This window comes from Nannobrachium achirus, assembly GCF_963921795.1.
Source record: "Nannobrachium achirus genome assembly, chromosome: 23".
NCBI lineage: Eukaryota > Metazoa > Chordata > Actinopteri > Myctophiformes > Myctophidae > Nannobrachium > Nannobrachium achirus.
In genome coordinates this window covers 9226094-9241611 of record NC_137830.1, presented here as the reverse complement: position 1 = coordinate 9241611, position 15518 = coordinate 9226094, and the positions used below count along the sequence as shown (strand labels likewise).

Below are 15518 nucleotides of genomic sequence, written 5' to 3'. Positions count from 1 at the left end.
TGTTTACAGTCAACAAAGGCCCTTTGGGTCAGAGGCCAGCTGGCCACAAGCAGATGCTAATTTACTCAGCCCGTCTGGACAAATGAAGGGGTCCGCCTTCATGTGCTTTAAAAAGACCATAGAATTTGTATGTACGGGGTGCATTTCCCGGGAGGCCGGCAGGCTGACCGGTTGTTCTGTGGGCTTAGGCCTGTGGGCTTCATACTATGCAATAAACCTGGAAACTCTGATCATCTCAACATCTTTGCCTGTCTGTGTTCCTGATCGCCGGCTACTCTGTTTCTTAACATCTCCTCTCCAAGCAACAAAGTTGAGTAAATAGTTGAACTCATATAGACTCTAAGATACGTCATAAATAGTGGGGGCTCAAATATGGGTACTAATCTACGCCAGGTATTTTTCCTGTGGTGAGTTTTCTATTTTGGCTTACTATGAAGGCAGGATTTTGATTTGTGCGTCGTTTTTGTCAAAGGACTCGGGACCGTGGAAGAGCTGTGTGTTTTTTCCTATTTTCCTCTTTGTTGCGTTCGACGGAGGAAGGTTTTTTGAGGAGCTGTAGCTTCAGTGTCAACGAGCGCCTTGATGGTCGAGGGAGGAGGACAGACGGGCGGCAACGTGAGGAACCCGCAGACCGCGGCAACGATGTCCACGCAACAACAGCGATGATGACCGCAGCAACGTCGGAGGACAACGCGACGGAGGACGCCGTGCGGGTGAGAGATGTCCACGGCGGCAGCAGCTGCCTCAACTCATCTGCAAGCCAGGGACCTCGCAGCGCATGGCTGTGGTGATGCTACGCTTCGTGGCCTCACAGATGGACCTCTGTGATGTTGGAAGGAAGAAAAAGTGCGGTGAATCCAGGTCTGGTTCACCGCAGGGGGGAGAAGAGGTGATCCAGTCGTGGATCCAGTCGGACAGTAAAAACTTTTCGTGAACAATAAACAATAGCAGCATGCAGCTGAGCGCCGAGGGAGGTCCGGTGATTTTCGTTCACCCGGGATCAAGGGCTTTCTTGCCTGGCTGTCTGTCCTACAGCGCATCACCCACCAAGGCCATGCAGGGCCAAGGGAGGTGTTGGACCCTTTCAACGTGAACATGCCACACAGCGGCAGTAGGTGAGACAAGGACATTTTTGTAAGAAGACTACAGAGCGACATATACAAAGAGGTCAATTATTTTTAATTCAATATCATGTAATAATCAGTTAAATGTATGTATGTATTTCATGTTTTTGTTGATTTTGAGCTAAGCTAATGAACATGGGGTCCATTAACACCTTCTAAGCCAAGGGGAGCCCCTTAATGTTAAAACCGCACTATATCGCACATCCCCCCAGGGACTCTCAGCCACGTCGCACATTCCCGGACTTTGTCTTTAAAACCGGAATAAAAGCTTTTGATCCGAAAATCGGCGATCGTCTAACCTTCCCTAGTCACCACTCGTGCACTGATGGCTCATGCAGACCGTGCATGAAGCAGAGGTGACGTCAGCGCCTCTCCTTCTCCAAGGCACCTTCCACCCATCCGTTTACTGTCTACACACTCGAGCTCCTCCTGCAGCCATGCTTGGGGCTATGCTAGCGAAACTTTTCAGGTCTGTTCTTCAGTCACACATGGACTATTTGCGGGGACATTTACGTGAAAGGATCGCGCACGCGAAACGCACGGGGACATCGACGATCGGCCAAAACCCCCATTCTATCCCAACGGAGATCGAGAAAATCATGGTGAGTTACTGGCCTGGGGGGAAAAAAAAAAGAAAAAACAGCGGCGCTGTTCAAGATGGAGGGGCTGCGGGGTCATGTTTATAAACATAATATTATGTCTCAGATCACAATACAATAATAGAAATTTCACGGCTAATCTACCAACCCCCATTCTATTTCGGACTGCAACGTGTTAATCGGAGTCCCTATACTAGATCTTAAAGGCATATTTGCCACGAAATTTTGTGATTATTTTTTATTTTACGGCCTAAATTCTGCGTTTCCCGGGAGAGACGTCAGAGGAGGTTTCGCTGGAGAGGTAAGACACGGTACGGCAACGCTTGAGTGTACATTGCTTACAATGCTAGAACGGCCGCGCGGTCAGTACTCCTCTGTTTTATTATTATTCTTTATTTTCACCGGACTTTTTTATTATGTATGACTGTGTTTATTATATGTATCATGTTACGTCTCAACTTTGAAGCGCAGTGTTTTTAAGTAAAATGGATTTGATCTAATATTTCTTAAATTGTCAGTAGTGAAAAACACGTCAAAGAGGTTCTGTTTTAGACACAATTATTAGGCATACGTCAGGTTTCTGTGGTGTTGAAGGTATTTCAGTTCAAACGAGATGAGCCAGTTGGTAGTAAAAAACTTGAATTTGTTCTTGGCATCTTGTGGATTACCACAAGATGCCAAGAACAAATTCAAGTTTTTTCCTGAATTATTGATTGTCACGTCTTGTCTCTTTTTATTTTTGTCTGAATATGGTCAAATAAGTGTTAGAGTTCATCATTTGGCATTCATTCGGTTTAGGAAAGCCAATAAGCTATTATCAACAATTGTTTGTATGTATTTGTGTATCATTGTAAACCACCATTTCTAGGTCATGTATTGGTTATAATTGTGACTACGTTAAGAGGGATATTTCAGTGTTAATAGAGGATTTTATGTATTCCTTTGAAAGTCTGGTATGGGTGTGGCAACGTTATAGGAAGTAATGTTTTTACATTTCAGATAAGAGGAAACAAAGATCCGTCACACTGAATGAAATTATATTGATGTAATTCAAGCTGTAACCACACTATGTAATCTTAAATCTGTAGTTAGTATGTCGAACTGTATTTTTCTTATTTTTATGTTTTTTTTCACTTATTTATATGAATATGGTTTCATTGTTATTGTGAATATCACAGGTGTCTGTGATATTAGGGAGGAATGCGGTATCCTGTGAAACCATATCTCACATATTTTGTACTTACTGTACGGATCAAACTGCTGTTGTTTGCATTGGGGTACTCAACCAAGTCTGTCTGTCTGCCTGTCTCCCACAACACCAAAAGGGCCTATTTGCATTCACCTCCTGGGTGGGGCAGAAGTCCCAGGCCACTGTCTTTGTGTAGGAATGTCCCCTGCTGTGTTTAGCTATTGAAAGGTGTTTACAGTCAACAAAGGCCCTTTGGGTCAGAGGCCAGCTGGCCACAAGCAGATGCTAATTTACTCAGCCTGTCTGGACAAATGAAGGGGTCCGCCTTCATGTGCTTTAAAAAGACCATAGAATTTGTATGTACGGGGTGCATTTCCCGGGAGGCCGGCAGGCTGACCGGTTGTTCTGTGGGCTTAGGCCTGTGGGCTTCATACTATGCAATAAACCTGGAAACTCTGATCACCTCAACATCTTTGCCTGTCTGTGGCTACTCTGTTTCTTAACATCTCCTCTCCAAGCAACAAAGTTGAGTAAATAGTTGAACTCATATAGACTCTAAGATACGTCAACCCCACTTTGAGAATCACTGTATTTATGATCTATACATCTGTACAATATTCATGTTTAAATGTGTTAGCCGCCCCCATCGCAATGGAAACCAAACCATGTTGATTATGTAACACCCCCCCCACTACACCTGATCCTAATTGTTACATAATGAAACAACACCCTGTCTGTCTGTCTGTCCTCACACCCTGTCTATCAGTCTGTCCTCACACAGAGACACAGAGGAGTCAGGTTCAAACCCAAAGCCAGCATAGAGAGGTTCAGTAAATGTGGTCTGGACGGTGTAGAGGTGTGTCAATGTGTCTGAGGACACTTCATAGAAGGACAGAGTCCCTTCAGGATGGTCCAGATACACTGCTACTCTGTTGGAGTCAGAGGGACGATCAGGAAGGAAAGTGTCCTTACTATCGTGTGTGACATAGTATCTGTTACCATCACTACAGGTGAGTCTCCAGGACATTTTATTGAATCCAAGCCTACAGTCCTCACCCTTTCCTTTCCTACTGATTCCTCTGTAGGTCACTCCTATAGAAACCCCTCCACTCCTCTCTACCTCCCAGTAACAGCGTCCAGTCAGACCCTCTGTACACAGAACATTGACCTGTCCATCAAACCTGTCTGGATGATCAGGATATGAATGACGCTGTTTCACCCGAGTCGCCTTCCGGTTGTTCTCAGACAGAGAGAGGAATCTGCTTGCTGTGTTTGTGTCCAGTGTGAGACGATGTGAATCTGATGAGAAAACAACACAGTAAACATTAAAAACATCCCTCACTGAGTGACACGCACGCACGCACACACACACACACACTCACACACACACACACACACACACACACACGCACACACGCACACACGGTAATAATCAGGAACAGGTGTGGTGTTTTTTTTTGTTTTGTTTTTGTTGGGGGGGGGGTGTTTATAGAATCAATATGGTTTGGTTTCCATAGCGACATGTACAAACATGTATGTTGGTACAGATTTATAGATCATGAATACAGTGGTTCTCAGAGTGGGGTCTGGGGACCCCCAGGGGTCCTTGAGGGGGTTCCAGGGGGTCCCCAGCAACATTCATGTATATAGCATCAAAATAAGTGTAACCACTTTAAACATTTACTGTATATATTTGACAATAAACGAGCTCACAACGCGTTGCATCACAATGTGTTGTGAGCTTGTAGATCATCTATTTTCAAAATATCTTGGAAAGGCGGAGTCTCTGCCACAAACTCTTTTCAGATGGGAGTCCATGACACACACACACACACACACACACACACACACAATAATCATATTTTCATAATTCTTTCAAAAATAGCAGGTCTACAAGCTCGCAGCACGGCACCAAGTGATGTGTTGTGATCTTGTAGATATGCAGACCTAATGTGTTAATACAGCATCACACTCATTTGAACCACTTCATCCATATTTTACACGTTGGCTATTTAACTCATCTGGTGCCGATCCCGAACTAGTTCGGCTTTATTTCAATCCAATACAATCTTTTTTTTATTAATTCACTTACCCCGAGCTGCTTGTAGAGTCGTGGGTGGTCCTGGCTCGCTAGCCGCTAGCCAGTTAGCCATTCTACTCTGTCCGACGATATATTCCATTAACTCTCTCCCAGCCATTTACAATAGGCTTGTGCGCCTATACTGCCAGGAATTTTATTAATTTCCAAGTTAGCTTTAATCTAACCCAACAGGGATCATATTGTTGTTGAATGTAGTACTAGTACTATCCACTAGAGTGTGCCCAACGATAATCTCCTAGAGTCTGGACTAGCGAGTGGACAGCAGTAGACCCATAATGGCGGCGCCCATTGGCGGCCATTATGTCTCCCGGTCCGCCGAACGGGAGCTATAAAACACGATCCGAACGTCGTGCGCACGCCATTTACACTCGTTTTTGCTCTTGAGTGACCAATCTGTCAGTCCAGCCATTTTTTTCCGAATGAAAATCGGTCTAAAAATGGTAAAGTTTGATAAGAAAAACGTCAACATTCAATGCTGTAAAAAGGCCCATTCTATGTTATGGCCGAACGACTTCCGGGTTACGTCATCGATGATGTCACTTCCTTCGAATATGTAACTTTAGACTAAAATTAAGCTAGAAAGGTCATTTATAGCTCAAAAAATGTCAAAAAAATACCAAAATGATCAGAAAATGATCCCCAAGGCGACGTTGGGCGATCTGGCTGCCTCACCCTCCTCAAAATGGCGACGTTTGGCGATTTGGCTGTGAACTAGTTAAAAATGGTTTAAAATACATTTTTGAGCTCCCCAATGTTCACCCGATGTTCGGCGCCGCTTCCGATGAGTACACGAGTGTGCCGATCCCGAAGTAGTTCGGCTTAATTTAATTAAATGAATAAAATGATAAGAGGCCTTCTGAAGCCTGGCTTGATTTTTGTAGCTACTAGCCGAAAGCTAACAACGGCCGGCCGTAATTTGCGAAAGCAATCGCCAATCTCCGCCTAATCCAATGAAAGGCCGCATCTTTAAAGGCTTATATCTCTTTTTTGTGTTTTAGGAAAGCGGCGCGAGGTTTATTTACGGCGAAATCGCCCAAAAATGATCTTTTAGATGACAAAATGGGAATAGCCATTCTGTTAGCATCTTCATCCGGGACATTTCCATGGCATGCATCAACGTGAGCACGTCAGGTCCTGGAAGCTGAAGTCCTGGAAGCTAAAGCGCTCGCCTATGAGAGATGCGCTGGCATTCTTTGGCCCCTAGAGGGCGCTGGTGCTCAAAGAGTTAACACATTTAGAGCTATAAAACATCTGTGTAATTTTAGATTAGATCTTTATCAACAAGCAACAAGGAATGTCAGAAAACTCTTTTCTCCAGATTCTAACTTTTTGTGATTTTTCCTAAGTTAGCGCCCCCTACTGTACTTGATCATACTACAGCATTACACAAAAGAACCTAAAGTAGCAGATCTACAAGCTCCAAACATGGCGTGAAGTGACGCATTTGGAGCACAGATGTTTTCTAGCTCTAAATGTGTTAAATAGTCAAACGTGTAAAACATGGATAAAGTGGTTCAAGTGAGTGAAATGCTGTATTAAACATTTTGCTGAGGACCCCCTGGAACCCCCTAAGGACCCCTGGGGGTCCCCGGACCACACTTTGAGAACCTATGCTATAAAGAACCAATCAACCACTTTAACCCTTCATCGACCGGTGTCTCCCAGGGCTCTAGACTTGGTCTGCTCAGTTTCCAAAATAGTCGTAGCAGGATGTGTTGTAAGCTTGTAGATCTGCTATTTACGATGAATGTTCACGTATCAAGACATGTCCAACATTGGGACGCAGGGTTTAAATGGTTAATGGCTCAAAGAAGGTTCTTTGAGGAACCATTTGTGCTTGTGAGCTTGTAGATCTGATATTTTTCAGAGCCCTGAGGAACTCCAGTCAGTGACGTGGGTTTAAGTGTTTAACATATAAAATAAATATCATTAAAATAACATTTTATTAATTAAAATCAGTTCCTGATTGCAGGTCTAATTAACCAATTCAACCCTAGTGAACCTATTCTGTATTCATAATTCTAAAACAGCAGATCTTCAAGCTTACAACATGTTGCAATGCAACAAACACGACAGACAGACAGACGTTGTGAGGTTGTAGATCGGCTATTTTCACTGTATTTAGACAGTTCCGTTTTAATGCATTTAGTTTTGGTGAAATGTTCTTCATTTCAATACAACAATACATTGATACAAAATTTAAAAAGTACTGTAGTTGTAATTTGTATTTTTTATACTTGAGTATTTACTCGAGTAAATACTTTGTCCACCACTGGTTGTCAAGACAGAAAAAATTCCAAACATGGAATAAATTCCTTCTCAAGACATTTCCTCACTAATGTGTTTGTAAAGATGTCTAGTAACACATTTCAAAAGGTTGAAACTCCCCTAGGGCAGCGGGAACAGCCACGCCCACTTTTCCTGCTCGTCACAAAGCCTTGTTTTGTGTGAGAATCTATATTTGTGGGAGCGTGTCAAATTAAAAAGTATCTTTATTAGTTTGTTGAATCCTAGGAGACACTGCTCCTCAGGAGTCCAGATCACCTGGAGGTCCTCTGGTTCCTCCAGAGGTCCTCCTGGATGGAGTGGAGGAGTGGAGCAGGACTAGGGTGCACCTCACCTGGGTAGAGGGGAGCATGAGGTCCTGGGCTGTTCCCCCTCTCCCCTCTATGGATGTGGTCAGCAACACCACACTTCTCAACACTTTTTATCTGCTGAATAAGAGCTAAGCCTGTTGCCACTTCACACAGTGATTGAACTGTGTTTTAAATGGTCTCTCTAGGGGTCCTGAACCCCAGTTTGGGAACCACTGCCCTGGAGGGGGGTTGAATTTCAATGTTTTGGATTGTGTTACTAAACACCTTTAAAACACATTGCTGAAGGTTTGTATTATATAATATCTCCTGAATACAGTGAGGGAGGGGCCAAAATAGTATTAAATAGTATATAAAATGTCAATGTGACGGACAGACAGACAGACAGACAGACAGACAGACAGACACTCACATCTTGCAAGGAGTTGAGGTTTAATCCAGTGTTCTCCTGAATGATTCACACTGTAGGAAATAGAACAATGAATCAATGTCTGACTGTCTAACACACTGTCTCCACTACCTGATATATGTTCTGTTCCTTTTGATATCTGTCTCTCTCACACACACACACACACACACACACACACACACACACACACACACACACACACACACACACACACACACACACACACACACACACACACACACACACACACACACACACACACACACACACACACACACACACACACACAATGTAAAGAAGTGTTTCAGGATACAGATCAAGTCTCCTCCATTTTTGGCACACTATCACTGTATATTAAATCTATGTTAGAATATATGACACTATCACTGTATATTAAATCTATGTTAGAATATAGGACACTATCACTGTATATTAAATCTATGTTAGAATATAGGACACTATCACTGTAGGCCTATATTAAATCTATGTTAGAAAATAGGACACTACCACTGTATATTAAATCTATGAATAGAACCATGGATCATATAGGATCAAATGATCATCTGGCTCTAATTGTCCCAAAGTAAAGACTGAACTGGTAAAAACAGTGTTTTGTTTTAGTGTCCAAACCTCTTGGAATGACCTACATCTCACACTAAAGATCTGTTCTCCTAGAACACGGTGCAGCAGTTTTTATTTACAGACTTCCATACTGACTTTGATAAAGTGAGCCAAGGGACAAAACTTGAAACGCACATATTTTTTAATTGAATTATAATTTTGAAATAAAATGTAATAAATAAAAACAAAGAAGACCCCCTCCCACCTGGCCAGCCAGTTCAACATTGTAAGGGAAACACTGCACTAACCAACATGGACACAGTCCAAGTCTACTCACTTCAGAGTCTCCAGTGCAGCAGAGAGCTTCTTCAGACCAGAGCCTCCTAAGTGGCTGAAGTTCAAGTCCAGCTGTTTCAGATGGGAGGGGTTGAAGGTCAGAGCTGAAGCCAGAGAAGAACAGCCTTCCTCTGTGAGCCCACAGCCTGACAACCTGCAGAGAAATCCATATTTAACAAAGTGCTGTTGATGTTCAAGTAGAGATCCACACAGAGAGAAAACACACTATTTATTTACCCCAGGATCTGCAGTCTACACTCTTCACTCTTCAGTAGAGCAGAGAGTTGGTCCAGTTGTGATTCCTGCAGGCAGTTGAAACTGATGTCCAATTCTTTCAAAAGGGAAAGATTAGATCTGAGAGCTGAGACCAGGATGTCAAATCCTGTCTGTGTGATGTTACAGCCAGCAAGTCTGTAATTAAAGATTACATATCTGAATTGATTATCAGAGTTTTGGAGGAGGGACCAAAGAGATGGAAAGAACAGGCAGGCAGGAATAATGTTAACAACAGACAGACAGACAGACAGACAGACAGACAGACAGACAGACAGACAGACAGACAGACAGACAGACAGACAGACAGACAGACAGGGCAGTTGCCAGGTATACAGTAGTAGATGGTAATCACATATAGTTATTAAAAAGTACATATAATATATAAACCAGTAAAATGCCTAAGGGCGAAAAAGCGACCTCGCCCTAAAGGGTGGGGTCGAGCAGGATGGAATTCGCACAGGACGGAATTCACTTGCAAGTGTGTTTCGAGTTGCGGTTGGTGGTTTAAGTTGGACAATTTTATTCTGGAATATGGATATGACTGATGTCTGTCATCATAGATGTATGTTATAGACCACAGAGACTCACACAATATGTCCATATATGGGCATTCCAAGCTATGGACTTAATATTGATGACATCAGGGATCTCCATATATGGGCATATTCTTGTTTCTAGTCAGTGTGGGTTACTATGATATCAACCTTATTGACTAAATGAAACAGACAACAGACTGCTGGTGCTGGTGGGCTGGGGAACCAGCAAACCTTCCAGTCTGTGTTTACACCAGTTTGACACTCAATGAGATTGTGTAACTGGACGTGATAATTCCCTAGCAGCCATGATGGATCACATATTGTATTTACTGTACCGTATCATTGTGATGTGATGCCAGAGTGAGAACTAACCAACACAAACTCTGACCGTATCATGATTCTAGTCATTGTGGGATACCATGATGTCAACTTAATGCACACTCCTCTTATTATAATAAAACAATAAATAATAAAACAGAAGTAATCTAAATAATGCTGGTTAATTAATCTGACCTCAGTATCTCCAGTTCACAATGTGGACTCTTTAATCCAGCAGAGATGAGTTCCATGAATGAATCCTCCACGTCGTTATAACTGAGATCCAATTCTCTTAGATGTGAAGGATTAGAGCTGAGAGCTGAAGCCACAATTTCATAATCTGGCTTTTCGAGTCGACAGCCAACAAGTCTGTAAATGTAGAATATGTCAAAACAGAGATCAACACGGATTAGATCAAGTTAATGTATTATGAGAAAGAAAACATGCCCCCAAAAAATGATGAAAAAAATCAATCAAATATCAAATCACATGGTGAGGGTTGTATTGTCAACGCAGCGCCAAAAGCATTTCCACTTAGACCAGGGGTGCCAAAATGTGAACATTTGAACTGGTTGTGTGTGTGTGTGTGTGTGTGTGTGTGTGTGTGTGTGTGTGTGTGTGTGTGTGTGTGTGTGTGTGTGTGTGTGTGTGTGTGTGTGTGTGTGTGTGTGTGTGTGAGACTGTGTGTGTGTGCGCGCATCAATTAACGAGTATACTCGTAAATGGCAGTAAGCGTTAAATGAATTATTTCCGTGGACTTTAAATCATTGTTTTATTTGATGACCTTCCTGTCCTGGCATTTGACCTTTGTGCCCTAAAAACATTGAACATCAAAGGTCAAGTGATCTTGACCCAAGAATGACAAAACTCCTATGAACATAAAATAACCATTAAAGACAAACACACAACAACTACACGTACGCACGCACTCACACACAGTCAGACACACGTGCACACACACACATTTCACAGGAAATTCGTATTTTTTAAAGTAAAAAGAAAGAAAAAAAACGGTTAAAATCGGTTCTACACGGCGACAGAACCGCTTAATATAATTAAGCAATATTACACTCGAGGGTGTGGGATAACTGAATTATTTGCACGACAGTGATGCGGTCAGGAACGAGCCATATGCGAGTTCCGCCGAGCATCACTGGAGTGATGCTCGGCCCCCCCCAAAAGTTTTTTTTTTTTTTGGGGGGGTGGCGCAGTTCAGGCCAAAGGTGGTACTGCAGCTGAAATGCTCTGAGAGCCATTCAAAAATGAGAGAGGCTCTCTATTCAGGAGTGGTAATTTAGCCTCAAACCTTTTGGGACATAATGTCAAATATCAGTGGCAGGAATTGTGAAAATAGCTGATCTACATGCTCACGACGCCTCATGTAGATCTGCTATTTTCACAATAGAACCGTGTTATACAAAATGTAATGCCTCTCTTAGTGCTCGTCATGGTGGGGGTTAAATATGATTATTTTGGGGGTCACAGCCTGAAAAGGGAACCACTGAGAACCACTGCTTTACACCACTGTCTACAGCAAGCATGGTTCCCAAACTTTTTAGCCCGTGACCCAAGAGGATGTGAGGACGCGGTTTAATGCCTTTATAGCCTACGTTGTCTTGTCTTGGTGTTTTGTTTGTATATTCCTTATGCCTGCGTTGTTTTCACCACGAGTCCACGACGGACGATCATGTCGCACAGGGACGACCATCAAATGGGGCGTCCATTGAAAGCCATTTCCGCTATAAACGGTGCGCAGAAGCGTATTTCAAAACAAGAGCCTTTCTTATACTATCGATCATTCAACACGTTTATTTTGAAATTGTACTGGAAATAGAAGTAGCCAGATAGCCCCTACTTCATGCCACTGATGTCAGAGCCTGCTCTGCCAACCCCCCCCCCCCCCCCCCCCCCCCCCCCCCCACACACACACACACACACACACACACACACACACAGGTGTTTGATTGACGTCTTTAATCCTCATTAATTGCATTAATTGCAGGTGCTGTCCCAATGAGACTCTAGATCTGGTGGTCCCCGTACCACCAGATCTCTATAAATGTGCCGAAAAGAACAGATGTGTAAGCTGTCGACACGCAATGACGCAGTGCGTTGATAGCTTGTAAGTCTGTTTTTTTCACAGCCCTCAACGATCAAACAGAAAACTGCTGTAATGGAGCCGCCGTGGCAGAGATTATAATTAACCTCTAATTATAGAGGGTTAAACTGAATACAATATTTAAGGTATTTATTATTTTAGTTACAGAGGGCAATTAAAATGTATTAATCTTCTCTTTTACTGCAGAAGCTAAGCTAATCATCTTGTCTGTTCAACGCCAGCAAAACACTAACCTTTGAGATTTTATAGAATAACATCCCTCCATTATATCCATCCGCTCAGTTCTTTTAAAAAGACGCCTGCAGGTCTTTTAGTGTCAAAAGAAAAGTGCAAAGATAGAGCTAGTGGAATGTGGCTTGCTTTCACCTAAAATCAACACATAGCAGATAAAAGTAGATGCAGGGCCTCAAAAAGGAAAAGGAAACCTTCCGCTTGTGTGTGTGTGTGTGTGTGTGTGTGTGTGTGTGTGTGTGTGTGTGTGTGTGTGTGTGTGTGTGTGTGTGTGTGTGTGTGTGTGTGTGTGCGTGCGTGCGTGCGTGCGTGTGTGACATGACTACAGGCTACGTGCACGGTCGTTGCTATGGCAACTCACAGCCCGCAGACACCCACCAGCTGTTCCATGGCTCAAATCAGGATTTGACGAGCGCTCGCCGTGGCAGTGAGCGACATGTGACGGGCGCTCGTCATAGGCAGTAAAATAGTTAATAGGAATATGCTTTATTTGCACATACACACTATACCACCAGTCACTATTTGAGACCTGATTATTTTTGGACATTTTACAGTCACCATCATTTCTACTTATAATGTTATGTGTGATGGTAGATTGATTCTCTTCTAATACGTTTTCTATGAACATCACTACTAACCGAGCCTTTCTGGTGTTCCTCACAGCTGGGACCAGTCTGGATTTCCCCCAGGTTCCCGTTCTGTATTTTTCCAGGTCCAACTCATCCAGAACCTCCTCTGACGTCAGCAGCATGTGGGCCAAAGCTGAACACTGGCTCTCAGACAGGTCTGTCTTTGATCCGTCCCCTGACTCCAGGTACTGTTGGATCTCCTGATGCAGTGAGTGGTCGTTCATCTCCATCAAACAGTGTAGGATGTTGATACATCTGTCAGGAGAGAACCTTTGATCATTCATCTTCTTCAGGTTGTCGATGGCTCTCTGGATGCTCTCAGGACTGTCCTCTGTCTGATCCAGAAGCCCTCCTAAAAGACGCTGGTTGGACTCCAGTGAGAGGCCATGAAGGAAGCGGACAAAGAGATCCAGGTGGCCATTCTTACTCTTTGTGGATTTTTCAAAGGCTCTCTTCAGGAATTCATCCAAGGAACCGACCTCGACTCCCAGGAATGTCTTCAGTACCTTCATGTTCCCCTTTGTGAACCAGTTGGACCATAGCCTCTTGTTCCTCTGTGTGTAACAGTGGAACAGGTAGACTGCAGCCAGAAACTCCTGGATGCTCAGATGAACAAAGCTGTAGACCTTTCTCTTAGATTGAACAGTCTCTTCTTTGAAGATCTCCGTGCATACACCTGAGCACAGCGACGCGTCTTTCACATCAAGACCACACTCTTCCAGGTCTTCTTGGTAGAACATCATGCTACCTTTGTCCAGATGTTCAAACGCCAGCCTGCCCAGCTTCAGAAGAACTTCCCTGTCAGCCTCCATTAGCTGCTGTTGATTCACATCATGACTCTCATGGTACTTCTTCCACTTCCTCTTGGTCTGAACCCACAGGAAGTGGCTGTACATCGCAGTCTGGGTCTTGGGCAGATTTTCTGTCTCGTCTGTCTTCAACATGTCCTCCAGAACGGTAGCAGTGATCCAACAGAAGACTGGGATGTGACACATGATGTGGAGGCTCTTTGACGTCTTCATGTGTGAGATGATTTTGTTGGCCAGCTTCTCATCACTGAATCTCTTCCTGAAAAACTCCTCCTTCTGGGGGTCTGTGAAGCCTCGTACTTCTGTCACCAAGTCAACATATGCAGGAGGGATCTGATTGGCTGCTGCAGGTCTGGTAGTTATCCAGAGGAGGGCTGAGGGGAGCAGATTCCCCTTTATGAGGTTTGTCAACAGCAAGTCCACTGATGATGTCACTGTGGCATCAGATACAATGTCATTGTTGTTGAAGACATCAGAATCAATGTCAATGTTCTCGAATTTCAGCGTAAACCTGCTTTCATCCAGACCATCAAAGATGAAGCCAACCTTCCAGACAGCGAGCTGCTCTGCTGTGACCTTCTTTAATTCAGGGTGGAAACGATGAATCAGTGAGAGAAGACTGTGCTGCTCATCTCTGACCAGGTTCAGCTCCCGGAATGAGAAGGGAACCAGGAGAATGACATCTTGATTTTCCAAACCCTTTGCCCAGTCCAGAGTGAACTTACGCACAGAGAAGGTTTTTCCAATGCCAGCGATGCCCTTGGTCAGAACTCTTCTGTTGGGTTTATCTCTGCCAAGGAGGAGCGGCTTAAAGATGTCAGAGCACATGATTGGTTGGTCATGGAGGGTCTTCTTCTTGGAAGCTGTCTCAAGCTGCCAGACCTCATGTTGGTTATTAACCCCTTCACTCTCTCCCGCTGAGAGGTAGAGCTCTGTGTAGATGCTGCTGAGGGAGGGCACTTCAGTGATGTATGTCACACGATCAAGACGGTTCAAACCGACCTTATAAACCTTTAAATACTCCAGTGGACTGACACCTGCTTTGAGAAGATAATGAAGACATGTTAAACAATTTAAAGTTAATTTATAACTTTACATATAATATACAATACCATTAAAACTATTTCTTATACCCTCCAATAAATACCATTGGATCATTTGTTTCTGTCTAAATGTACAGTATATGTTAATCTTCGGTATTTGGACATTGATACAGGAATACAATGTGGATATTTATTTAAAGATTTCAGTAATCAATATGAAAAGAATAATTTGTGTTAAATGTGTCCAGTCTTACTTTGTTCACTTGTGGTTTGACTGGATGTCTTCTGTTCCGTTGTGGTTCTGAGTCTCTCTCTGTGGAGATGAACACAATATAATATAGATAATAGATAGTTTAATAACTTATATTATTTAATTAACCACTTAAAACCTTTGTACTTTGTCCTTCAATGAATAGCGCCGATATACAAGCTCAGGAAGTGCTGTGATGCTGTGTGTTGTGAGCTTGATCTGCTCTTTTTTCCATTCCAACATCAAACAAGAAGCAGAGTGTGTGATGTGCCTTACAGACAAGGCCTTACAGACAAGGTGAATGGAGGACATTGGAGGTAGTGGTCTCACTGTACTGGGTGTAAATAAAAATGTGACCGAGGTGAGATCAGAATTATTTAACCACATCTAGGTG

The 15518-nt window shown here is 43.3% G+C and overlaps 1 protein-coding gene across 1 annotated transcript in view; it reads right to left on the bottom strand.

Annotated features, from left to right (window-relative positions):
- Positions 1-3660: 3660 nt before the first annotated feature.
- The window catches only part of LOC308308737 (NACHT, LRR and PYD domains-containing protein 3-like), a gene marked incomplete at its 3' end in the record, with an annotated part of 31844 nt that continues 19986 nt past the window's right edge, over positions 3661-15518 (bottom strand). Inside the window, exons 9-13 of the mRNA XM_080754191.1 lie at positions 13032-14767; positions 10247-10412; positions 8915-9060; positions 8045-8069; positions 3661-4194 (exon numbers count right to left, since the gene is read on the bottom strand). Of these exons, the coding sequence (XP_080610317.1) occupies positions 3661-4194; positions 8045-8069; positions 8915-9060; positions 10247-10412; positions 13032-14767 (2607 nt within the window). The remainder of the gene's footprint in view (positions 4195-8044; positions 8070-8914; positions 9061-10246; positions 10413-13031; positions 14768-15518) is intronic.